We start from the raw sequence: 26,712 nt of genomic DNA on the forward strand, positions 1-26,712 counted from the left end.
GGGCCCCCACTTCCAAGTCTGGGATCCGACCCAACATACGCCGCATAAAACCCGCATCATCCCAGTTCGGAGCATACATATTGACCAGTACCATCCTCTCTCCCTGCAACATACCTCTTACCACTATGTACCTACCGCCATTATCTGCCACAATGCTCGACGCCTCGAATGACACCTTCTTTCCCACCAAGATCGCCACCCCTCGATTTTTGGCATCTAGCCCCGAGTGAAACACCTGACCTACCCACCCTTTTCTCAGTCTTACCTGGTCTGCCACCTTCAGGTGTGTCTCCTGGAGCATAACCACATCCGCCTTGAGCCCCTTCAGGTGCGTGAACACGCGGGCCCGCTTAACTGGCCCATTCAGTCCCCTTACATTCCAAGTTATCAGCCGGATCAGGGGGCTACCCACCCCCCTCCCCCGCCGACTAGCCATGACCCCTCCTCGGCCAGCCACGTGCCCGCACCCCACACACGGCCCGTTCCCCACAGCGGAATACCCCTGTCTCGACACCCCCCCACCCCCACCCCACTCGCTCCAGCTCCTCCTTGACCTTAGCAGCAGCAACTCGATTCCCCCCCCCCCCCCCCCCCCCGGGCTAGGACTCATCCTAGCTGGTTTACTCCCCCCATTGCACTTCCGCAAGTCAGCTGACTCCTGTTGACCCCGGCCACTCCCGCCTCCCCTTCGACTCCTCCCATTGTGTGGCACACCCCCCTCTCCCGCTCCCCATCCACAGGCTCTCCCCCTCCCCCCTCCGTTCTAAGCGTGGGAAACAATCAACTGCACAATGTTCAGCACCATTCATGACTCCAAATACTGGAGGAGTCCTTGTCCAATTGCAACAAGAAGTGGACATTACCCAGTCTTAGGCTGACAAGTGGCAAGTAACATTTGTGTCACACAAGTGTCAGGCAATGACTGTCTCCAAGAAGAGATAGTCCAACCATCTCTCCTTGACATTTAATGGCATCACGATCACTGAATCCCCCACTATCATTGACCAGAAATGGAGCTGGACCAGATATATGTATATATACGGTGGCTACAAGCGAAGGTCAGTGGCTGGGAGTTCTGCAGTGAGTAACTCACCTCCTGACTCCCCAAATCCTGTCCACCATCTATAGGGCACAATTCAGGAGTGTGATGGAATATCTTTCACTTGCCTGGATAAGTGCAGCTCTAACAACACTCAAAAAGCTTGACACCATCCAACCTGCTTGATTAGCACCCCTTCCACAAACAAGTACTCTGTCCACCACTGATGCGCAATGGCAACAGTGCACTGCAAGAACTCACCAAGCCTGCTTCAACAGCATCTTCACAACCCAAAAATGCTCAAAGGAAAAAGGAAGCAGACACATAGGAACAACGCCACCTGGAAGTTATGCTCCAAGCCGCTCGCCATCCTGAATTGGAAATATATCACCATTCCATTACTGTCACTGAGGCAAAATCCTTTCCTCACACACTGTGGGTGTACCTACACCTCATGGACTGCGGTGGATCACGGAGGTAGTTCACCCACCACCTTCTCAAGGGCAATTAGGGATGGGTAACAAATGCTGACCTAGCCAGCGAGACCCACATCCTATGAATGAATTTTTTGAAAAGATGTTTCAGTTTTGATTAAATTCTATCTCCCAGCACATAATCTTGGATTTAATTTTGATATGCACAGTTCAGCTTTTGTTAATACTGGTAGTAACTGAAGCTTTTCTTCTTCAGACTGGAGGATCAGTTATTGCATACATGGATGGTTGCTGTAAAAGCTGTGAGTACAAATTTAACTGGGACTTGGTCAGCGACAAGTTAAAATTGCTTGGTTATTTTTACTGTAGAAAAATCAACAGCACACACAAAGTGTTGGCATTCTTGAAATAAGTAAGTTATAAGTCTCAGCGTTCCCATTTTAATGCACAACTGTTTCAGTATCAGTGTTTGTAACCTAATGCTTACAATCTGTTGCCAGTGAATTCAGGAACAGTTTATTTTATTATGATAGGGCACAACAAGGATACACCATCATTTAAATAGACACAGGTGATGGACCATTGACAGCAGCATACTATAAGGAAGAGTTTCAACATGCCACATGTGCAGCAGAATTCTCCATCGGCGGAATCCTCCGGTCCGCCGGCAGTGCACCCACACCCACGGGTTTCCCGACATACTGGGGCGGCCACAGTGGGAAACCCCATTGGCTGGCCGTGGGAAGGGAGAATCCCGCTGCCGGCAGTGTTGCGCCACGCAGGACGACGCGGCTGCCGCACCGGAGAATTCCACCTGTGGTGTATAATGGTATTTGGGGGAAGCCCACTCATTGGAGAACCAATTTTCATTTCAAACCGGTGACTGATCCTCAGTGCTGGCTTTACACCCGTTTGGCAAGTTGAAAAGCTACTTAATTTGTGAATGACAACCCAGTCTTACAAACCCAAAACAGATAGAGACACGTAAAATTATATGCCTTTGCATTCTCAATCAAAACTTCAATCTAACTTTAGATGTAAATCAAATCATTCTTCTTTCTATAAGTTGCACTGATATCTTTTGAGGAATATTTTTTCCAATTAAGTTTTGGAATGCAAATATTTGGAGAAGAGGAAACTTGAGAGGTAACCATTTTCACAGCAATCTTTTATCCATTTATTTAAAAGTCCACTGCATGGCAACAAACCTCATCATTGACATGTAATGCCACCATTCTGAAATCATTTGCAGTTTCCACAGTCACTATGTTTTTCAGGCACTTGCATGTACAAATGAAAGTATAAAGTATCTTTCTGCATGCAGCTTTCTATCTCAGTTTGATATTTATCTCAATATCTACAGCATGTTGTCTCTAAATATTCTGAAACTTATTGTAAGCTCAATGGTGACAAAAATAAAATGTTCCATTTCTTTTGCCATTGATGAAGTTCCAATAAGTAATTGTTGTTCGGATAATAGCAGAGGCCAGTAACGGCAAGATCCTTTCAAGCAATAATTGCATCCCTTTTCAAAGTGCAATTACTGCAGCTTGTCTCTGCTCTCATTATCTACACTTTCAATTATTAACCATATTCTTGATGCTTGATTTCCAAATTAATATCCATCTATTTTTCTAGTTAGCTCATCTTAATTTGGAGGCAGATAGTCAGCTGCAGCTGCGTCTGATAATCTAAACCCGAATCCAATCCATTATTCACCATCATATCCAAACAAAATTCTGACCTGTGTTCATTCTGACACTCATCATGGTCTTGTTCTCTATTCATTTACTTGGACTTGTCCACTATATTACACCAGTAACAGCACTCATGGCATTTTTGACAATAATCAAACTGACTCTGTTACATTTGACGTTTTTACTCCAGATTCTTTTGAAGGGAGTTCAATATCTCAAATTGGTCACACACCTAAATTGCCACTCCCCATGAACCAGAATGTGCCTTTACCCACCCAGGTAATTAGGTAACTTTCAGAGAGCCAAGAGAGAGAAAGGAAAATTATTTTTGTGGTATTTTGACTTACAGCTTGCATCTCATACCCTCATGTAATCTTTCAGATTTTAGTAGGTGATAGAATATACAGTCCTCTAGTCATGGCTGTAAATGGCCAAATGAACCAGTAAATGGATAAGTGAACAGTAGCAATAGGAGACTGCAGATTTACAGTAGTTAGTGATCATATATTGGAAGAGAGAAGTTCTGCCTGCCGTGCTGAACTTTGATAGGAACTGGATCTGGTTCAAGGATCCGGATATAACCCTAATCGGTAGTTCAGTTATTCTTCCCTAGTGCCTCTTTAACTTACATATAACTCTCTGATAGAGGCATGTTGCCTAATTTGAACAAGACAGGCTGTTCCAGACTGACATAAATGGGCATATCCATATGACAAAAGAGAGTGCAACCCATCTTGAAAATCATATAGTTGCAGACTCTGAGTATGGACTCTTTAAACCTGAAAACACAATTCTATGCATGTTAGAAATCTACCTAACTAAAATAATAATCAGATATACACAACTGAATAAGTGAATCACATTAGAGCATGGGAATCACACATTAATATATGTTCAGAATTATATGAATCACAATGTAAAAAGACAAGAAACGAAAAGAAACAAAACCTCATTTGCAAAGCTGTACAGGAATGTTGAAGCAGGAGAGACTGACCATTTTATTTTGTTTGCTGCTCAATTGTTAGACATGGTAGCTCTTCACCTCCTCGCTACTAATTCCCTAACCTTTCTTCATGTTCTTTAATATCCTCACATACCAAGAAGTTGTCCCCCTTCTAAAAATGTAAATTGATTCTGCATTGATGACCTTCTAAAACAGCACATTCTACATCCTCATAACCTTTCCGTGATGAAATTATTTCCAAGATTTATTTTTACCCAGTGTAGTTCTGACAATGGGATTTCCAATTGAAACCATCCCACGGGAAACCCGCGGGCAGGGGTATGCTGCCGGCAGGACCAGAGATTCCTTCAGCCAGCGAACGGCCAGATGATTTCGGCCCGTGTTCTGGATCCTCATACTTATCAAATTCCTTCATTATTTAATTGATTTATCAAACAAACTCCTAACTTCTAGAAAATATAGGGCAGAATTCTCCAGCCCTTCCCGCCAGTGGGATCTTTGGCAGAAGGTCCCGCCAGGGGTCATCTGTGCCGTGGGTGAACCTGCTATGGAGGGGGATTGGACAATTCCACTCACAATTTTATCAAAACACTTTCTAATGGATATCACCCTGGTGAAGCATGATCACTCTCACCCAAAAACTGACAAATCTTTCCTAAAATGAGACGCCTGAACAAAATACAATATTATTCATTAAGTCTATATAGTACTCTGTATAACTATGGTATTTTTTTCCTTTCATTACATCCTGTACCTCCCCTGGCTAAGTCTAGCATCCCATTAACCTTTTAAGTCCCTCCTTGCACCTGTGAGTTAGGTTTTAATTATATACATTCCCAGTCCTGAAATTCTTTTCTACCTCCTCCATTTGACCCTTTGTCGATCCATCATGCTTACATCATCATTTACTATCTCTTATTTTATATTGAGCTGGTATAGCTATTCACACATCCAGTCATTCCATGTTATTTTGCAATGTTCTTGTCTTTTTTATAATTCACTATACTTCTTGGTTAAATGTCATTTGCAAAATTAGGGATATTTCTTCTTCATCCCAAATCAGGGTAATTAAATGTAGAATGGGCTCTAACATCAGTTCCTACAGAAATGTTCGGGTGGGATTCTCTGATCCTGAGGCTAGGTGTTGACACCGTCGTAAATGCCGTCGCGTTTTACGACGGCGTCAACAGGCCCCCAGAAGCAGCGGTCCTGAGTCCGACAGGAGGCCAGCAAGGCACTGGAGCGACCCATGCCGCTCCCGGCGTCAAATGGGCACCGTGGGTCTGCACATGCGACGCAACATGGCGTAGTGCTACAGGGGCCGCGCAGAGCAAAAGAGGCCCCCCCCCCCCGGGATAGGACCGCCCCCCTAATAGGGAGCCTCCTTGTTAGGGCACCCTATGCCCAATGGAGGGCATCTTAACCTCCACCCAAAGTACTTCCCAAGCCTCATGCTTTTCCAGTGGAGGACGGTCCCACAAAGCACTCCCAAAGCCAGACTTTGAGCCCACTCCACTTCCTGGGGCCAGCCCATAAAACCCCCCACTCACCTTTTAATCTGGCTCCATTGTTGTTGGGGGTTGGATGTGGTCCCAGTATCGGCCATTGCTTTGGATGGTATGGCTGGGACTAGAGAACTGCCAGCAGCTCTTGGATGCAGAGGTTCCTTCCACATTCAGGTGGAAGTCTCCTTTGAGCTAATTCATTGCCCAAAGGTTGTAAAATTGGCTTGGGGCTTCCTGGCCAAATGAAGGCAGATTCATCTTAACTTTTAAACCAGCAGCAAGGCCCTCTCCGCCATGTAAAATCATTCTAGTGTTGTCAAACACTAATTACATAATTCCTTTTGTAAATAGATAGCATGGTCACCTAAAATGCTCCACGAAATTGCTTGAAATAAAGAAATATGGAATTTCCAGAATCCTTTCAATTTTAAGCTTTAACAGAAAGAATAATTTTTTAAAGTATAAAATATTGTAAAAATTAAAATCTATTCACCTCAAAGTGGATGGTTTTAAAATGCATTGGAAATATTTCTGTATTAATGATCTTGTGCAGGTAAAGAAGATGTGAAGTCATGTCAGAAGGTGGTGGTGAGAATGACCATACGAAAGAATGATTGCAGAAGTAATAGGCCTGTAAGTAACAAATTAAATTAAAGAAAACAAATGCTTCCTGTACATGAGCAAAATTCTCCCCAATACAGTTTTTTTGTGAACCTCACTGTACAATTTAAAATGTAAGATGTGTTGTAGGATTCCATTAAAATTGTGGATAATCTGCACAGTTTCAATGTATTAAGTCCCAGATATATGCATAGATGTTCTGAAAAACTAAACATGGAAAATTATTTTTGTACAAGTTACACTTTGTAATCTTGAATCAAGTAGCTCCAGCAGCAGCTCAACAATTGTTTACCATTCAGAGCAAGGTAATAAATTAACTAACAGTTCAAGCAGGTAGGTGAATGTTGGGTGGTACTTGGTAGTATGTCTTTGCCAAAGCCCCCCAAACATAAGGATTACTTCCATCTTTATTTAGCAATATCATAAGCTTGTTAATTGAATCGAATATCACCCATAATTTCTTCAGTTAGCCATGGTTATAGCCCCAACATTGAGGGGCTAGGCCGACGCCGGAGGGACTTCCGCCCCGCCAGCTGGCGGAAATGGCGTTTGTTGCCCCGCCAGCTGGCGCGGAAATGCGGCGCATGCGCGGGAGCGTCAGCGGCCGCTGACAGTTTCCCGGCGCATGCGCAGGAGCGTCAGCGGCCGCTGACAGTTTCCCGGCGCATGCGCAGGAGCGTCAGCGGCCGCTGTCAGTTTCCCGTGCATGCGCAGTGGGGGGAGTCTCTTCCGCCTCCGCCATGGTGGAGGCCGTGGCGGAGGCGGAGGCGGAAGGGAAAGAGTGCCCCCACGCCACAGGCCCGCCTGTGGATCGGTGGGCCCCGATCGCGGGCCAGGCCACCATGGGGGCACCATCCGGGGTCAGATCGCCCCGCGCCCCCCCCCCAGGACCCCGGAGCCCGCCCACGTCGCCTGGTCCCGCCGGTAAATACCAGGTTTGATTTACGCCGGCGGGACAGGCAATTTCTGGGCGGGACTTCGGCCCATCCGGGCCGGAGAATTGAACGGGGTTCAATGTATATTGGGGTTCCCGCCAACCGGCGCGGCCCGATTCCCGCCCCCGCCCAATCTCCGGTACCGGAGACTTCGGCGGGGGCGGGATTCACGGCGGCCAACGGCCATTCTCCGACCCGGCGGGGGGTCGGAGAATGACGCCCGTGATTTCACATTTTAAGACATTTACAGTAACACACCAACTAAAATAAAAAAGGACTAACCACTACTTAACAGGCAATTAATACACTGAATTAAAGAAAATATAATTTCACATAAACTAATCAATGTAACCAAAATATGCATATAAAACATTTTTACTTTAAACCATGCCTCTGACAAATATGCAACAAGAATAGGTCCCAAGTTAACCCCAGCTTTCTAGGAGGCCCACTTCTCCCTGTCCCACTATTTTCGATCTTCCAGTATTTAAGAAAAATAATTCCACTGAGTCTGAGCATTTCACAATCGGCTTCCACCAGCAAGGCCCACCTCAGTGACTTCTTATTTGATAAATCTCCAGAAGTCCCATCTGTTTTATCACCTTCTCTTTAAACAGAGAATAATCTCGCACCAGCATCCTGCTTGGTTACTAAGGCAAAACAGTCCTTTCCTGCATGTCACAGCAGCAGATGCCCTTCTGAGTGTGCCCTTCTCTCTCTCTCCATATCTCTGTGTCCCTGCTTTCAAAAAGCAGCTATCCCTCTGTGGTAGTATGTATTGGGGGTCATGTGGGACTGGAAGCCCTAATGTCATTGGCTGACAGATCCCGGGTCCTGGTTGGCCGTTGACCTCTAGCTCCGCCCTGAAGGCGGAGTATAAGAAGCCGGAGTCCTCCCCCGCAGGCCATTCTACTATCGAGCTGCGGGTGAACAGACACGCTTAATAAAGCCTCATCGACTTCACTCTATTCGTCTCACGGAGTCTTTGTGCGCTACAATTTATTAAGCGTGCCTAAAAAAAGGACTATGGAGCTCAGGATCATTCCGGAATGCCTGAGGATCAGCCCCCACGCAGTGAACGCGGAAGCAGCCTTCAAGCACTGGCAGACTTGTTTCGAGGCCTACCTCAGAACGGCCACCGGCCGGGTCACAGAAGACCAAAAACTACAGGTCCTGCACTCGAGGGTGAGCACGGAGATCTTCTCCCTCATCGAAGACTCGGAGGATTTCCAGACGGCGTTCGCAGCACTGAAAAGTCTCTATGTCCGCCCAGTTAACCAAATCTACGCTCGCTACCAGCTCGCGACGAGACGGCAAGGTCCCAGAGAATCGATGGACGAATTCTACGCCGCGCTGCTGATTTTGGGACGAGCCTGCAGCTGCCCTTCGGTGAACGCAAATGAACACACGGACATGTTAATGCGTGATGCTTTTGTGGCAGGTATGAATTCCTCCCAAATCCGCCAAAGACTTCTAGAAAGAGAGTCGCTAGGACTCTCAGAGGCCCGGGCCCTAGCAGCCTCCCTAGACGTGGCCGCGCGTAATACCCGCGCCTACGGCCCCGACCGCGCGGCAGCCCATTGGGCTCCGTACGTACCCGTCGCGACAAACCCACCCCCCCCCCGGACACCCCACAGGCTTGCGCGGTCCAAACGCCAAGTCGCACCGGGGGCGCCCGCTGCTATTTCTGCAGCCAGGCGAAACACCCCCGGCAGCGCTGCCCGGCCCGTGCAGCGATCTGCATGAGCTGCGGAAAAAAGGGCCATTTCGCGGTTTTGTGCCGGTCCCGCGAGTTCGCCGCTGTCCCGGGAGAACAGGGAGCCCTGCAAGCCGTTTACGCTCCCCACCCGCTGGCGCAGCCGCTCTGGGTCCCGACCACCGCGGTCCCGGGAGAACAGGGAGCCCTGCACGCCGCTTACGCTCCCCAACCCCCCCCCCCCCCGCACCCCATGTATGACCCGCCGGCGCTACAGCTTTGGGTCCCGACCACCACTCCCCACGGAGAAGAAGGAGTTCTGGCCGTCTCTAAAGCCCCCCTAACCCCCCCCCCCGCGCTCCACGTCTGACCCGCCGGCGCTACCAACTTGGGTCCCGACCACCGCTGTCCCCGGAGAGGAGGGAGCCCCGCGCGGTCTTAACGCTCCCCAACACCCCCAGCGCCCCATGTGCGACCTGCAGACGCCGCCATTTTGGGTCCCGGCCACCACGAGGGGAGGAAGGGCGCCGCCATCTTGGACCACCCCAAACCTCTACGACGCGTGGGGGCGGCCATTTTGTCCACCCCCGCCGCCATCTTGTGACCCCCCAGCCACGTGCGATGTATGGGGGCGGTCATTTTGTGCATCCCCGACGCCATCTTGGACGGCAACAACGGACCCCACTCCACTACTACAACCACGTCTCGCTTCAATTACGCTCGATCAAGCTCGGCCCCGGACACTCCAGACGACGACGACAACGGTGCTAATAAACGGCCACGAGACACCATGCCTAGTCGACTCCGGGAGCACGGAGAGCTTTATCCACCCCGACACAGTAAGACGCTGTTCCTTGACCACCTACCCCAGCGCACAAAAGATTTCCCTAGCTGCAGGATCCCACTCCGTACAGATCCAAGGATTCTGCATAGTTACCCTAACGGTGCAGGGGAGGGAGTTCAAAAACTACAAACTAAACGTCCTTCCCCAACTCTGCGCCCCCACCTTACTGGGATTAGATTTCCAATGCAATCTACAGAGCCTTACGTTCAAATTCGGCGGCCCAATACCCCCACTCACTATCTGCGGCCTCGCAACCCTCAAGGTGCAACCCCCGTCCTTGTTCGCGAACCTCACCCCGGAGTGCAAACCCGTCGCCACTAGGAGCAGACGGTACAGCGCCCAGGACCGGACCTTCATTCGGTCCGAAGTCCAGCGGCTACTAAAGGAGGGCATAATCCAGGCCAGTAATAGTCCCTGGAGAGCGCAGGTGGTAGTAGTGAAGACAGGGGAGAAACAAAGGATGGTCATAGACTATAGCCAGACCATCAATAGGTACACACAACTAGACGCGTACCCTCTCCCCCGCATATCCGACATGGTCAATCGGATTGCCCAATATAAAGTCTTCTCCACCGTGGACCTCAAGTCCGCCTACCATCAGCTCCCCATCCGCCCAAGTGACCGCAAGTACACAGCCTTCGAGGCAGACGGGCGATTATACCATTTCCTAAGGGTCCCATTTGGCGTCACAAACGGGGTTTCGGTCTTCCAACGGGAGATGGACCGAATGGTTGATCAACACGGGTTGCGGGCCACGTTCCCGTATCTCGACAATGTAACCATCTGCGGCCACGACCAGCAGGACCACGACGCCAACCTCCAAAAATTCCTCCAGACCGCCAAAGCCTTGAACCTCACGTACAACGAGGACAAGTGCGTTTTTAGCACCAATCGGCTAGCCATTCTGGGCTACGTAGTGCGCAATGGGATAATAGGCCCCGAGCCCGAACGTATGCGCGCCCTCATGGAATTCCCCCTCCCGCACTGACCAAAAGCCCTGAAACGCTGCCTGGGGTTCTTTTCATACTACGCCCAGTGGGTCCCCCAGTACGCAGACAAGGCCCGCCCCCTAATACAGACCACGACCTTCCCTCTGTCGACAGAGGCTTGCCAGGCCTTCAGCCGCATCAAAGCGGATATCACAAAGGCCACGATGCGCGCCATCGACGAGTCCATCCCCTTCCAGGTCGAGAGCGACGCCTCCGACGTAGCTCTAGCGGCCACCCTTAACCAAGCGGGTAGACCCGTGGCCTTTTTCTCCCGGACCCTCCACGCCTCAGAAATCCGCCACTCCTCAGTGGAAAAGGAAGCCCAAGCCATAGTGGAAGCTGTGCAACATTGGAGGCATTACCTGGCCGGCAGGAGATTCACTCTCTTCACTGACCAACGGTCGGTAGCCTTCATGTTCGATAATGCACTGTGGGGCAAAATCAAAAACGACAAGATCTTAAGGTGGAGGATCGAGCTCTCCACCTTCAACTACGAGATTTTGTATCATCCCGGAAAGCTGAACGAGCCGTCCGATGCCTTATCCCGCGGCACATGTGCCAACGCACAAATTAACCGCCTCCAAACCCTCCACGAGGACCTCTGCCACCCGGGGGTCACTCGGTTTTTCCACTTCATCAAGTCCCGCAATCTCCCATACTCTTTAGAGGAGGTCCGTACAGTCACAAGGGACTGCCACATCTGCGCGGAATGCAAACCGCATTTTTTCAGGCCGGATGGTGCGCACCTGATTAAGGCTTCCCGCCCCTTTGAACGCCTTAGTCTCGATTTCAAAGGGCCCCTCCCCTCCACCGACCGCAACACATATTTTCTTAATGTGGTGGACGAATACCCCCGCTTCCCATTCGCCATTCCCTGCTCTGACATGACCGCGGCCACAGTCATTAAAGCCCTGAACACCATCTTCACACTGTTCGGTTGCCCCGCATACGTCCACAGCGACAGGGGGTCCTCTTTCATGAGTGACGAGCTGCGCCAGTTCCTGCTCAGCAAGGGCATAGCCTCAAGCAGGACGACCAGCTACAACCCCCGGGGGAACGGGCAAGTAGAGAGGGAGAACGGCACGGTCTGGAAGACCGTCCTACTGGCCCTATGGTCCAGGGACCTCCCAGTTTCACGGTGGCAGGAGGTCCTCCCGGATGCTCTCCACTCCATCCGGTCGCTATTATGTACGAGCACGAATCAAACGCCTCATGAGCGTCTCCTTGTCTTCCCTAGGAGGTCCTCCTCTGGAACGTCGCTGCCGACCTGGCTGGCGGCCCCAGGACCCATCTTGCTCCGAAAGCATGTGCGGGCACACAAGGCGGACCCATTGGTCGAAAGGGTTCACCTCCTCCACGGGAACCCGCAGTACGCTTACGTGGAGTACCCCGACGGCCTACAGGACACGGTCTCCCTGCAGGATCTGGCGCCCGCCGGCAACACACACACCCCCCCGACACCATTCACCCAACCCCCCCCCCCTTCCTGCCACCGCCGCACCCCGCGACCGCCCCCTTCCCAGGAGGATCGGTTCCCCTCCCCTCAGGCCCGACCAAGAATAAAGCCCAAGCTGAAACCGTAAGGCTCCCGGAGACGACAACACCGGTACAAGCACCACCACCACCACCGGGGCCGAGGCGATCGACACGGACGACCAGACCGCCCGACCGACTCGTGGCGTCGATCGAAATCAAAATATGGACTTTTCACAAGAACATTTTGCTTTTCTCCCTATACCTTCTGTAAATAGTTGAAACAGGACAAAATTGTACAATACTGTATTGCCATGTGAATGTTTTTTTTTTCCTCCCAGGACCAGCCCTGTAAACCCTTACCACCATACGAAGCATCACCCCGCCGGGTTTATTTTTGACAAGGGGTGAATGTGGTAGTATGTATTGGGGGTCATGTGGGACTGGAAGCCCTAATGTCATTGGCTGACAGATCCCGGGTCCTGGTTGGCCGTTAACCTCTAGCTCCGCCCTGAATGCGGAGTATAAGAAGCCGGAGTCCTCCCCCGCAGGCCATTCTACTATCGAGCTGCGGGGGAACAGACACGCTTAATAAAGCCTCATCGACTTCACTCTATTCGTCTCACGGAGTCTTTGTGCGCTACACCCTCTATCTGTTTAAGGGCCATAGTTCTCTGGCCGTTGGGGTTCTCCTTTCCAGCTGGTAGTGCATCCCTGCCCACGGATTTCTCGGCGGCGTGGGGTGGCTTTAACCGGAAATCCGATTGACAAGCAGCGGAAAGCGAGAATCCCACTGCAAGTGAAAGGAATGTCACCAATAAACACATAGGTTGGAGACCGGAGAATCCCACCCATCGTGTTAAAACTGTCATTTGATTTTCAATAGGTTACAATTTTGATGTCTTTACCCATAACAATCTGATCATATGGGCCTGTATGCGGAGAAAGATTTAGTATGAACACCACGCCCCATTTAGAAAATCACATTTCCTTCAGTTAAAGGAGACATGTTAAAACATTACTGTCATGTGGGGTGTCATTCTCCGACCCCCCAGAGGGTCGGAGAATGGCCGTTGGCCGCCGTGAATCCCGCCCCCGCCGGTTGCCGAAGTCTCCAAAGGGAGAAATGTCGGCGGGGCGTTAATGGCGCCGCTGCCGCGGAGAATGTCACGGGTCTGCGCAAGGCAGCCGATTTTCGGCCTGCCGATATTCTCCCTTCCGGATGGGCCGAAGTCCCGTCGACGTGATGACCGGTCACGTCGACGTAAATTAAACCTCCTTTTCATCGGCGTGACCCGGTGCTCCAGGCTCACGCCGACCAGCGTGGAGGTGAGTGACGGCCTGGGGGGTTGGCTCTGGGCAGGCAATGGCGTGGCCGCAGTCTGAATGCGTGAGGAGAGGTGTGTCTCGGGTTGTGTGAGTGTCTGTGTGCGGCGGGGGGGGGGGGGGGGGGGTGGTTAGAGTAGGCTGGGCTCCGGGGGAGTGCCGGGAGGGGGTCCGTGCCACGGAGGTGGATGGGGGGTCCGTGCCGGGGTGGAGGTTGGGGGGGGTCCGTGCTGGGGTGGAGGTTGGGGGGGGGTCCGTGCCGGGGTGGAGGTTGGGGGGGGGTCCATGCCGTGCCGTGCGGGGTGGAGGTTGGGGGGGGGGGTCCGTGCCGTGCCGGGGTGGAGGTTGGAGGGGGGGTCCGTGCTGGGGTGGAGGTTGGGGGGGGGTCCGTGCTCGGGTGGAGGTTGGGGGGGGTCCGTGCCGTGCCGGGGTGAGGTTGGGGGGGGGTCCGTGCTGGGGTGGAGGTTGGGGGGGGTCCGTGCCGTGCCGGGGTGGAGGTTGGGGGGTCCGTGCCGTGCCGGGGTGGAGGTTGGGGGGGGGGTCCGTGCTGGGGTGAGGTTGGGGGGGGTCCGTGCTGGGGTGGAGGTTGGGGGGGCTCCGTGCCATGCCGGGGTGGAGGTTGGGGGGGGGGGTCCGTGCTGGGGTGGAGGTTGGGGGGGGGGTCCGTGCCGGGGTGAGGTTGCAGGGGGGTCCGTGCTGGGGTGGAGGTTGGGGGGGCTCCGTGCCATGCCGGGGTGGAGGTTGGGGAGCGGTCCGTGCTGGGGTGGAGGTTGGGGGCGGGGGGGTCCGTGCCGGGGTGGTGGTTGGGGGGGGGTCCGTGCCGTGCCGGGGTGAGGTTGGGGGGGGGTCCGAGCTGGGGTGGAGGTTGGGGGGGGGGTCCGTGCCGTTCCGGGGTGAAGGTTGGGGGGGGTCCGTGCCGTGCCGGGGTGGAGGTTGGGGGGGGGGGTCCGTGCTGGGGTGGAGGTTGGGGGGGGGGTTCGTGCCGGGGTGGAGGTTGGGGGGGGGGTCCGTGCCGTGCCGGGGTGAGGTTGGGGGGGGGGGGGTCCGTGCTGAGGTGGAGGTTGGGGGGGGGGGTCCGTGCCGAGGAGGGGGATGGGAGGGCAAGTGAGTTGGTCCACCTGGCCAGGTGCCAGCCTCCAACAGTTGGACCCATGCGGTCCATGCCACCTGGCTGGGGGGAGGAGGGGATATGGGCAATGATGAGATGTCGTCGTTCCCCTCCCCCCCACCAGGCCGTCATGTTTTCTGATCATCCAGCGATGTTGGCCGCCGTGGTGGCAGCCGCTCATGTCTATGTTGCCCTGGATGAGGAGGAGGAGGAGGAGGAGGAGGAGGAGCATGCCAGAGAGGCGGCGCAGGCTGCCGCAGAGGGGCAGGCGGCAGCCGCCCTAGGCTGGAGGGACACCTGACCGACAGGACGAGGAGGGGGAGGAGGACGTCGCGGCCCCATGGCAACGGAGGCACCCGAGGGCGCCCCGTGTGTACCGGCCCCGGAAGTCATACTAGGACCTCACGGACCGGGAATGCAGGAGGAGACTCCGGATGAGCCGGGAAACCGTGGCACACATCTGCCACCTGCTGGCACACCTGTCACCGCGTGGCACTGGCGGGGGACACCCTCTCCCCGTGTCCGTCAAGGTTACGGTGGCCCTGAACTTTTATGCAACGGGGTCATTCCAGGCACCGAGTGGGGACCTGTCCGGCATATCGCAGACATCGGTGCACCGGTGCATCCGGGCAGTGACAGATGCCCTATATGCCATGGCGCACCGCTACATCCGCTTCCCCGTGGACCGGGCCAGCCAAGATGCCCGGGCCGTGGGCTTCTCTGCCGTGGCCGGGTTCCCCATGGTCCAGGGCGCGATCGATGGGATGCACGTCGCCGTGCGGCCACCTGCAGATAACAGGGCCGTGTTCACTAATAGGAAGGGGACCTATTTGATGAATGTACAGGTGGTCTGCGACCACCGCATGATGATCCTGCACGTCTGCGCCCATCACCCAGGCAGTGGGCACGACTCATTCGTGTTGTCGCGGTCATCCATCCCCGGCATGTACGAGGGACGCCATCCCTGGCTGAGGGGCTGGTTGCTGGGCGACAGGGGCTACCCATTGCGATCGTGGCTGATGACGCCTATACGGAGGCCACGCAATGAGGCGGAGAACCTCTACAATGATGCCCATGTAGCGACAAGGGGAGTGATCGAGAGGTGCTTTGGCGTGCTGAAGATGCGTTTCAGGTGCCTGGACCTCTCTGGGGGCGCCCTCCAGTATCGGTCAGATAGGGTTGGCCGCATCATTGTGGTGTGCTGCGTCCTGCACAATATATCCCAGCAGAGGGGCGATGTGCCGCAGGCAGAGGAGGGTGGAGTGGAGGAGCAGCAGGAAGAGGCCCAGTCCTCCCCAGATGAGGGGGATGGGGGCAATGGTCAGGGCAGACGGGGTAGACACAGGCAGGTGGCTGTCCACCGTTACCGGCTGGCCCAGCGGGCATGGTACAGACTGATAGACGCCCGCTTCACTGACTAGATGGGCGTGGGAATCGGGTAGTATGGCCACAGACCGCACACCATGGCAACAGCCGACCACCCACACCCCCCACCCATCCACCCACCCAGCACCCTCACCCCCCTCCCCAACCCCACCCACCCCACCCGCATGCACACCACCCCCCCCACCATTGCCGATCCACCTGCGGCACAACGGGCCGGGCTCACACAGTTGCGGGTGGACGCGTGTCTATCGCAGGCCATGGAGGATGATGACAACCCGCCCTGCGATGAGCTCCTGGCTCTACATCGTTGGACTATGTCTGACCCACAGTACCACCATCCACCCGGACCATCCCTGCATGCGGCTGTGACACTGCAGCGCACGGTCCCGTCCTCTGCCCGGGGGATGTTGATGGCGGCCCAGGGGGAAGGGGGCAGACTCACCTGGGGCTGAGGTAAGACCACTCCTCACACACACACTTGTGCTCAACGTACATGACACCCCCGCACACTTTGGACAGAGCACAAAGGCAGCTTCGGTAGGTGTAACATTGACTTTAATAACCAAAGGAGTTCATGCACGTGCCCTAGCCCCTAAAACTCATCTGTGCCCTGCACCCGTGCCAACTTACTCAGTGTCTAATTGTTTGGCCTTACGGGCCCTTTGACTACGTCTACGTGGTTCCCCAGACGGTGCAGCAGAACTGGAGGTGGACTCCTGTGATTCCTGCCCTCTGACACTGGATCCCTTTGGCGGCCGTTCCTGGGGCGTCCTGGCCTAGATGGGCCAGGCTGCAGCCCGGGCGACTGGGATGGCGAGCTGTCAGCCTGTCCTGCCCGTTGCCCACCCGATGCACCTGGGACGGAAGGGGGGAGTCCGAGGTGTCGCGGTGTACCGGGACCTCCCCTACAGAGGGAGCCGGGACGGACCACACCACCTCCTCCTCCCTCGGGGTGCCCGATGGCCCCCAGGCCTCTACATGGGTGGGGGATGCGAACGGACTGGCCATCCGACGCCCCCCGACATCTGGCGCTGCCAGTCCTGGAGGCCCGTGCTGGTATCGACAGGGGTCTGCAGGTTTGCAGCCATGGAGCCCAGGGGGTTGGCAAACCCTGTCTGTGACAGTGCGACGCCGGCTCGCACATGGCCACTGGCGCCGATGCCCTCAGCGATGGCCTGCAGAGACTGGGCCATGGCCTGCTGAGACTGGGCCATGGCCTGCAGAGACTGGGCCATGGCCTGCTGAGACTGGGCTATGGCGTTGAGCGCCTCTGCCATCTGGCGCTGGCACTGGCTCATGGCCTCCTGTGAGAGGGCAGCCATTTCCTGGGCCACAGACGCCGCCTGCACGGAAGGCCCCAGGCCTCGCAAACCGTTCCCCATGTCTGACACCGTCGCACCCATTGCCTCCACCGCGGACACCACCCGTGCGGTGTTGGCCTGGGTGGCATGCATGACCGGCACCACTCCCAGCTCCTGGACGCGGGTGGACTCCTCCACCTGCGACCGCAGCCGCCGCAAGCTGCCCGTCACCCTCTTCGCTCGTCTCCGGGTCGGTGGTTGCATCGGATCTATGTGTGGGTGTGGTAACTGCAGGAACCCGGGATCCATCTGGGCGGCAGATGTTCGCTTGGGCTGGGCTGCCCTCCGACCGCTCGGTCCCTCTGCTGCTCCTACCTCCACCTGCTGTACCGGGACGGCTGTGTTGTGCGCACCAGTGAGTGTACCAGACGCCTCATCACTAAAGTGCCCAACCGTGGTGAGTGTTTCTGCGATGGTGGAGGGTGTTGGTGACAGCAGTGGCATTGTGTCGTGCTCTTCGTCCCACTCTGAGTCCATGGCACTTTGGGGTGGGGGTTCGTCTCCACCCATCCACTCTGAGTCACTGTCCGGTATTTCGTCTTCCTGGGTAGTGCTGTCCCGGGTAGGGGTGTCCTGGGTAGTGGTGTCCTGGGTAGTGGTGTCCTGGGTAGTGGTGTCCTGGGTAGTGGTGTCCTGGGTAGGGGTGTCCTGGATAGTGGTGTCCTGGGTAGTGGTGTCCTGGGTAGTGGTGTCCTGGGTAGTGGTGTCCTGGGTAGGGGTGTCCTGGATAGTGGTGTCCTGGGTAGTGGTGTCCTGGCTCGGATGTGACGGGGGCCTGTTTCTGCCCCCCTCGTCGCTGGGTGGTCGCTCCCGCACGTGACGGGGGTGTCGTCTCCCTGTTGCTCCAGGTCTCTCCGTCTCCCGTGGTGTGTGAGGGGCATCCTGCGGGCGTCGCATGCTGGAGGGTCCGGGTCTCTCCGTCTCCCGTGGTCTCCGAGGGGCATCCTGCGGGCGTCGCATGCTGGAGGGTCCGGGTCTCTCCGTCTCCCGTGGTCTCTGAGGGGCATCCTGCGGGCGTCGCATGCTGGAGGGTGCGGGTCTCTCCGTCTCCTGTGGTCTCCGAGGGGCATCCTGCGGGCGTCGCATGCTGGAGGGTGCGGGTCTCTCCGTCTCCTGTGGTCTACGAGGGGCATCCTGCGGGCATCGCATGCTGGAGGGTGCGGGTCTCTCCGTCGCCTGTGGTCTCCGAGGGGCATCCTGCGGGCGGTCTGCATCTGCGGGGATGGGTGCCTGGACGTTTGGTCCTGCGATACACAATGAAGCATGCGTGGTTAGACATCAGGCAGTGATCAGGTGATACGGGGGAGGGGGATATAGGGGAGGGGGGATATGGGGACGGGCTGTCGGTGGCTCACTTGCTAGTACGCCCCCGACCTCTGCATCAGCAACCTCCCGGTCCTCAGGTCCGCCAGCCAGTTCCAGGGCCCTTTCCTCGTGTACGGTCAGTGGCCTCTCATCAGCGGGCCCTCCTCCAGTCCTCACATGCTCCCTATTGTTGTGTGCGCGCTTCTCCTGTGGGGGGCAGGGGTAAAAGGCAACAGTGTTAGGCAGGTATATGAATACACGCCATTGGTTGCGCGTCCATTGCAGAGGTTAAGGTTAGGGCTGGATTCACTTGGGGATATGGGGGATATGGGGGAGGGGGGGATATGGGGGAGGGGGGGATATGGGGGAGGGGGGATATGGGGGATATGGGGAGGGGGATATGGGGAGGGGGGTATATGGGGGATATGGGGGAGGGGGGATATGGGGAGGGGGGATATGGGGGAGGGGGGATATGGGGGAGGGGGGGATATGGGGGAGGGGGGATATGGGGGATATGGGGGAGGGGGGAATATGGATATTGGGCAGGGGGAGGCTCACCCTGCCTGCTCTGACGAGGTTGTTCACCTTCTTGTGGCACTGGGTGCCTGTCCGTGGTGTCAGGGCCACAGCGGTGACGGCCTCTGCCACTTCCCTCCACAGACGCCGGCTGTGGCGTGGGGCAACTCTGCGGCCGTGCCCGGGATACAGGGCGTCCCTCCTCTGCTCCACCGCGTCCAGGAGCGCCTCCACATCGCGTGACTCGAACCTCGGGGCTGAGCGACGGCCAGCCATCCAGTCGGGTGTTGCGGTCGGGTGTTGCGGTCGGGTGGGTGTGAGCAGCGCGGCCTTATGAGCCGTCACGCCGTGCAGCGCGTATGACGCTGCACGACGTGAACCACTGCGCAAGCGCGGATCCCGTTACGTCGCTGCTAGCCCATTTCGGGCCGGAGACTATCGACCCATTTTTCCGACGTGACGCAAGTCGGACTTTCCGCCGATAACGGAGAATTTCGCCCGTGAAGTCTCACATTCATAACAGTATGGAAGAGACAATTCCTAACCAATAATTTCAATTTGACTCAGTTTGTTGATGCTGAATGATGTACTAAAGGTATAAATTACACATTGTCATAGGTTACATCTTTAGAAGGCATTCCTATGTGTATATGATAAATGTTAAACTATTTCTGATTGAATGAAATGATTCCATTTTGAACCTGAAGTGCTAACCCAAGAACGAATCACTAAGTAATGGCCTGGCCAACTGTCGCCCACCGATAATGCCTACAACTGTACCTAAAATTACAGAAAATATTTACTAGTATCCCCTGATGGGGCGATTTTGAGCCCATGTTATCGGTCTGCATGATCGTCAACACTGGCGGAAAATTCGGCAGAATCTGGAAACAAGATTCTCTCCGGATAGATCGCGTTTTCTGATTTTTCACACCCCTTGCCAGTGATGTTGCGACCTTCACACCCACAAATGTGATAACCTAACTTTAATGGTTTTGCATGCATTTTAATATAATTAGTGAGACCGACCACCACATGCTCCCCCTTACAGAATATTCATTCAAACCTCGCCAACGTGAGATTTGCAACAGGTTTTGAAAAGTGGGATTCAGGGGCGAGCATCCTCTGGGGACACAAAGTTAAGTATAGCCCAGGGGTAGAGGGACATGCCCAGGAGGTACCCTGGCAATACCCCCTGGCACAGGTTGTCAGTGCCAAAGATGGGCCCTCTGGGCAGTCCGATGGGAGAGGTTCTCCTTATGTGCGTTGGGGAGGGCTAATGCCTGTGAGGAGGAGAGTGCCCCTGAGACTGTGGTGGTGGTGCGTGGTAAAGGGGGGGGGGGGGGAAGAGGGGAGGGTGATGAGCCTGTCCCCCAATGCCTGCAAAGGGTTGGTGAGGGGGGTGTGGTGAGAGGGCATCACCCAATATCTGCAAAGCGGGTGGTGATGAGTGGGAATGGGCGAACCCCGTCGCTTCTGCTGTAGTGGGGTCAGAGCCCCTGATGCTTGTTTGTGGTGGGGTCCTAATGTTTATTTCACTGTGGAAGCTGTGGGACATTCAATTTGTGCACTGAATAGGGCGCCCTTTAAAGATGGCACCCCAATGTCAAGGCCAGCTCCATCAGACCATGCCTCGTTAGAGTGACGTATAAACGCCGCCCATTCAATTACTTTACTCAAAGGGACTCATGCTCTGGAATGAAAACTGGGCTGAGCAGCTGGAGGGCTACATGCTGGTTTTCAGTCTGAGTCAGACACTTTGAAAAAATATGGGAAAATTCTCCCCTGATGTCCAAAACAGCATTATTTTTCAAATGATAATGGATTATAGAGCCATTTTAAATGAGAGAATGTGGCTACTGTCTTCATGCCTTGGTGGAAACTAGTCAGAAGAGTTATGTTTCCTGAATGCAGAAATGACAGAACACACAATCTGCTTTTGACAACTTAATTTAGCATATTCATTATATTGCCTATTCGACAGACATTAAACTTTTCCAAAACCTTTAAAGACATATTTTTAAATCACGTGAAATTCCCCAGAGAAATTCCAAAGCAATAGAGTCAAAATAGGGGTAATCAGACAGATATCACTAACCAGTAATCAGTGATCAATGGACCAATGTGTCTGGATTCATTAAACTTTTAATTGCATGTTTGCCTATTGATTTCTAAAATTATAGTTGGAACTTTGTTGAACATAACCCAAATGAATTGGGTACTCTAAAATTAAAAAAAATAAAAATAAACACCTACTGGGATACATTTCTCCCTGTTTGATGAGTTTATGGTTGGCAAAAACGACACGTTTTCTATCATTTATTGAAGATTGCTGTCCATTGTGAACATAGTGAAACTCAAGTCAAAATGTTTAACAGCTTATTATGTTTGGAAATAATGCTAGATTTTAACATTTCTCATTAGATCCAAAGGTGTGTAATGAAATGACCACACTACAATGATATTGCTGTGTATATTACTGATTACAAACCTGAACAAATATCTTGCAGGATGCTTTGCCCTGATGGCAGTGCTCCTTTAACTGTAATATCCTAGTGGCTCAGTCGGTAACGGTAGTGCCTAGTTATGGAACTGAGACCATGCAAATCACACTTTGGAATCAATTATGCGTTTGTATTAATAGGCCTCTACTAGGATTTAAAGAGGGACTGTAATTGACTTTGATGTTCCTGGGCTAAAGGAAGTTAGGGCTTGGGTTTGGGGGGGTGAGTAAGCTCTTGCTAGCTATCCATCACTGAATAGTCTGACTACACTCAATGTACCATGAAGAGTCATTCAAGAAGAATGTACACTTGATGAGGTGTCACGATGGCTGATCCATTTAAATCCATACTTCAGTGCAAATAGGCATTTTCATAAAATGGAGAAAATTGGAAGAGAGGGGAGAAATTATCATAAATCATTTGTCTGTACTACACAAAATTGGCAATTTGTTTTCTTCTGTTTTCCAGGTAAATATAGTCTCATGCGATGGAAAATGCCCCTCGGCCAGCATTTACAATTACAGCATTAACACACATGCCAGATTCTGTAAATGCTGCAGAGAAATTGGGTTACAAAAACGCACGGTGCAGCTTTACTGTAGCAGCAACTCTACCTGGGTCAATTACTCCATCCAAGAACCCACAGACTGTTCCTGCCAGTGGTCCTAGGGACTGAAAGAAACTGAATACCTGTAATTCAAACAAATGTTTGTGATGACCTGTAGTTTGATACTATGCACAAACTACTCCAATTAATCCCAGTCTGTAGTTGGGCATTTTAATTTTGTTTCAGTTTCACTGCATGTTCTGAGGATTTTTCTTTTACCTTCTTCACCATTCTCTTCATAGCTGCCTGGAACAGTTCATTGACTGCACACATAAAATAAATGTGTATCTTTTACTCACTTAAGCTCGCCAAATAAATCTAGCAATTTGCAGCCTAACTTGAGCATCTTACCATTCCTCAAACTGTCTCTGACTTTATAGCCTTGGTTCTTTGCAAGTGAACTAAAAATATTCTACCTGGCCTGAGGTTTTTGATGTTGGCAGGAATGTACGAATGGAAAATATTCTATCCACTGACACTAACATTAAGATGAGCACAAACTTCACACAAACATATTTTATAAAAAGCCTTTTTATAAAAAACACATAATTTTTTTAATGAAAACCCTTTTTAAATGAAAATACAGGCATCTATGACATAAGAAACATATTTTGTACAGAACAGTTGCCTAGTCATACCAATGGATTTATTAAAATATATCAAATTTTGTATTTTTATTCCTGATAAATTAGGGCAGTCACAGTGATCTTTGCCTCAAACTTTAGTGTTCATGATTCTTTCAAAATTACACACAAATTAAAACTTTGATTAAGGCGAATTAATTTAACAGAAATATGATCAAAATAGGTTTTTGGTAACGCTACCAGTTACATAGAGAGTAGTCTGCTCATATACAGAGCCCAAACAATTAGTTATATATTTCTTTGCACTTTATTTAAACATTAAGATAAGGGCGGCATCTGGCGCAGTGGTTAGCACTGGGACTGTGACGCTGAGGACCTGGGTTCGAATCCCGGCCCTGGGTTACTATCCGTGTGGAGTTTGCACATTCTCCCCATGTCTGTGTGGGTTTCACCCCCACAACCCAAAGATGTGCAGGTTGGGTGGATTGGCCACACTAAATTGCCCCTTAATTGGAAAAAAGTAATTGGGTACTTTAAATTTTTTTTAAAAAGTTTTTAAAATAACATTAAAATAAATAAACCAAATGATCTTTCTTTGCATTTGTGTGTATCTGATATTTAGCCAAAATCATTCTGTTAAACTTGAGGAATTGGATGGTGCGTTGTTTTTCAGTTTTATACAGAGTATGCTATTCTCTAACAGATATAGGTTTTCTGACTATGTTGTTTATATTAATAAAGATGCAAAATGAGTAGAGATACAATCGTGATCAGCAAGTCCATGATTTTTCAATATGCACTGGCTGCATATGTGGCTTTGTTTTGCAAAATTTGCTCTGCAATATATAATTGATGTCCAATGCAAAGAAATTGTTTGATCTCCCTAAAAGTGGTTCATAATTTTCAAAACCAATTTAGCCTCTTCAGTGGATCCATGCTGTAACCTTTCTTGTGCCTCTTGTATGACTCATTTCAACTTTCAGTTCATTATCATATTCATTTAACCATGAATGTACCAATGCATTGATTTCATTAATAGTACAATGCTAATTATTAACTGATGCAGGCACTGGGGAAAGTGGGAGCTGGACTGTTGGAATGGTATTCACCGAGCTGAACTGTGCTGGGTCCAGTGTTCTGGCAAGTCACACAAATAGGGTGGTAGAGAGGATTTTAAACAATATAGTGGGGGGAAGGGATCATGCAAGAGGAGATGTTATAAATCAAAGGGAAACAACAAGATAATAGAGTAAGGTAGCATTTTAGTAATGATAACCAAAGTGTGGCAGAAAGACACACTGCGGGATTGTCCGTCGGCGGGATCATCCACTTCACCGACAGCGCTCCTATGCCCATGGGTTTCACAACGGCGTGGGGGTGGCTACAATGGGAAACCCCATTGGCCAGCTGTGGGAACGGAGAATCCCGCTGCCGGCAGGGGCACGCTGTGCCGGAAAACGAGGGTGGCGGGATGGAGAATTCCGCCCAAAGAGTATACAAACTTTAATAATGCACCACAGATGAGGTCAGAGAATGTAAAATTGATTTAAAAAATATTGTGTTCAAGGCTCTGTATCTGAATGCATGTAGTATTCGTAACAAAATGGATAAATTGTTAGCACTTGACCTAATAGTCATTACAGACATGGTTGCAGGATGATCAAGTCTGAGACCTAAATATTGATGGGTATTTGACATCTCGACGTGATGGGAAACTGGGAAAATGTGATGGGGTATCTCTATTAGTTAAGGATGTCATCAGTATAGTAGTGAGAGATGACCTTGACTCAAAAGAGCAAGAATAATTTAAAAAAAAAATTTAGAGTACCCAATTCAGTTTTTTCCAATTAAGGGTAAATTTAGCATGGCCAATCCACCTTCCCTGCACGCAAACATGGAGAGAATGTGCAAATTCCAGACGGACAGTGACCCAGAGCTGGGATCGAACCCGGGCCCTCAGCGCCGGGAGGCAGCAGTGCTAACCACTGCACCACCGTGCTGCCCTTAGCAAGAATAAGTTTGAGTAGTGATAGGAAATGTAAGAAGTCACTTTTGGGAGTATTATATAGACCCCCTAACAGCAATTACACTGTCGGACAGGGTATACAGAAAAAAATAAATGGGCTAAATAAGAAAGATATAATAAACATTGGTGACTTTAATCTACACATAGATTGGGAAATTAGATTGGCAAGGTTAGCCTGAGACATGAGTTCATAGAGTGTATATTGGGCATTCTCTTGAGATATACATTCTAGAGCCAACTGGCTATTCTGAACCTGGTGATGAGCAATGAAACTGCATTCATCAATAAACTCATAGTAAAGGAGCCTCTAGCTAACAGCATCATAAGATGTTAGAATTTCACATTCAGTTTGAAATGGAGAAGTGTGAGTAATGTTTTAAATTGGAATATAGGTAATTATGTGGAGATGAAAGCAGATCTTGCTGAAGTGAATGAGGAAACTAGTTTAAAAAGTCGGACATTAGAGGTGCAGTGACAGACTTTTAAGGAGATATTTAATAACTCTGAGCAAAGATTTATCGCAGTAAAAAAGACTCTTTGAAAAGGATGTATCATCCAAGGCTGATTAAAAGAAGCACTGCACAAATCTGCAAAGATTAGTGGTAGGTCAGAAGATTGCTCAACATTTAAGAGCAGCAAAGAATGAGTAAAAGAAATTGAGCGGGAGAAAGAAAGGTATGCAAGAAAGTTAACGAGTACTATAAAAGCAAATCGCAAGAGTTTCCACAAGTATTTAAATGGGAAAAGAGTAGCTAAAGCTCATGTTGGTCATATAGAGAATGGGTCTGGAGAATTGATAATGGAAAAAAAGGAAATGGCAGAGACTTTGAACATGTATTTTGTCCCTGCTTTGCCCCTGCTTTCACTATCAAAACTTCCCAAATATACTTGGAAATTTTTGCCGGACAAGGGAGTCAAGTGTTATGCGGGCAGGTGACAAAGTGGAGTTGAGACCACAACCAAATCACCCATGATCTTACTGATTGGCAGAGATGGCTCAAAGGGCTGAATGGCCTACTCCTGCTCCTATATGGTCCTATGTTCCTAGACTGTATCAGATAATTGTACACATGATTTAATAATAAGGGAAAGGAGAATATATATATTATATATTAAATATATTTTATTCCAACACACCCGTAGTGCAAAAATAAGCATAATACATTCAGTTTGTTAAATTTTTCTTCATGTAGAACCCCTTCTCCAATCCCCCCAAAGGCGAGCTTTGTGCATGATTAGCCGGCCCCCTCCCACACCTCTCACACACATCTTCAATCCCCAGGAAGAACCCACTCATCCCAGTCAGAGTCATGTAAACCCAGTACACCATCTTAAATTGTATGATGCTAACCTTGCACAGGAGGAGGTTGGGTTAACTTGGCTCATTATTTCGCTCCAAATTCCTCACCCCACCTCCATCCCCAACTCCTCCTCCCACTTCTGCTTGATCCCTTTTACTAAAGCTGACCACTTTCCTCCCAACCTTCCATAGACATCCTCCATCCTCCCAGCAACAATTCCAGCAACAGAGGGTATGAGGGCAGCTCCTTCTGTGCAAATTCCCACACTTGCCAATACCGAAACTTGCTCCCCCTTGGCAACTCAAACTTCTGCCGCACTTCCTCCAACGCGACGAACGTACCCTCCCCAAACAAGTCCCTCATTTTCAATATCCCTTCCTCTCAGCACTTCCCATACATGACATCCAACCGACCCAGTACAAACCCGTGATTCCCACATAGCGGTGTCAATACCGACATATGCCCCAATTTAAAGTGCCTCCTCATCTGCT

The 26,712-nt window shown here is 51.4% G+C and overlaps 1 protein-coding gene across 1 annotated transcript in view; it reads left to right on the top strand.

Moving 5' to 3' along the window:
- The window catches only part of otog (otogelin), a 431,253-nt gene extending 407,621 nt beyond the window's left edge, over positions 1 to 23,632 (top strand). The window contains exons 59-61 of the mRNA XM_072517704.1: positions 1,730 to 1,775; positions 6,193 to 6,272; positions 22,172 to 23,632. Of these exons, the coding sequence (XP_072373805.1) occupies positions 1,730 to 1,775; positions 6,193 to 6,272; positions 22,172 to 22,372 (327 nt within the window). The 3' untranslated portion in view covers positions 22,373 to 23,632. The remainder of the gene's footprint in view (positions 1 to 1,729; positions 1,776 to 6,192; positions 6,273 to 22,171) is intronic.
- The last annotated feature ends 3,080 nt before the right edge of the window (positions 23,633 to 26,712 follow it).

This window comes from Scyliorhinus torazame, chromosome 10 (genome assembly GCF_047496885.1).
Source record: "Scyliorhinus torazame isolate Kashiwa2021f chromosome 10, sScyTor2.1, whole genome shotgun sequence".
Classification (NCBI taxonomy): Eukaryota; Metazoa; Chordata; class Chondrichthyes; order Carcharhiniformes; family Scyliorhinidae; genus Scyliorhinus; species Scyliorhinus torazame.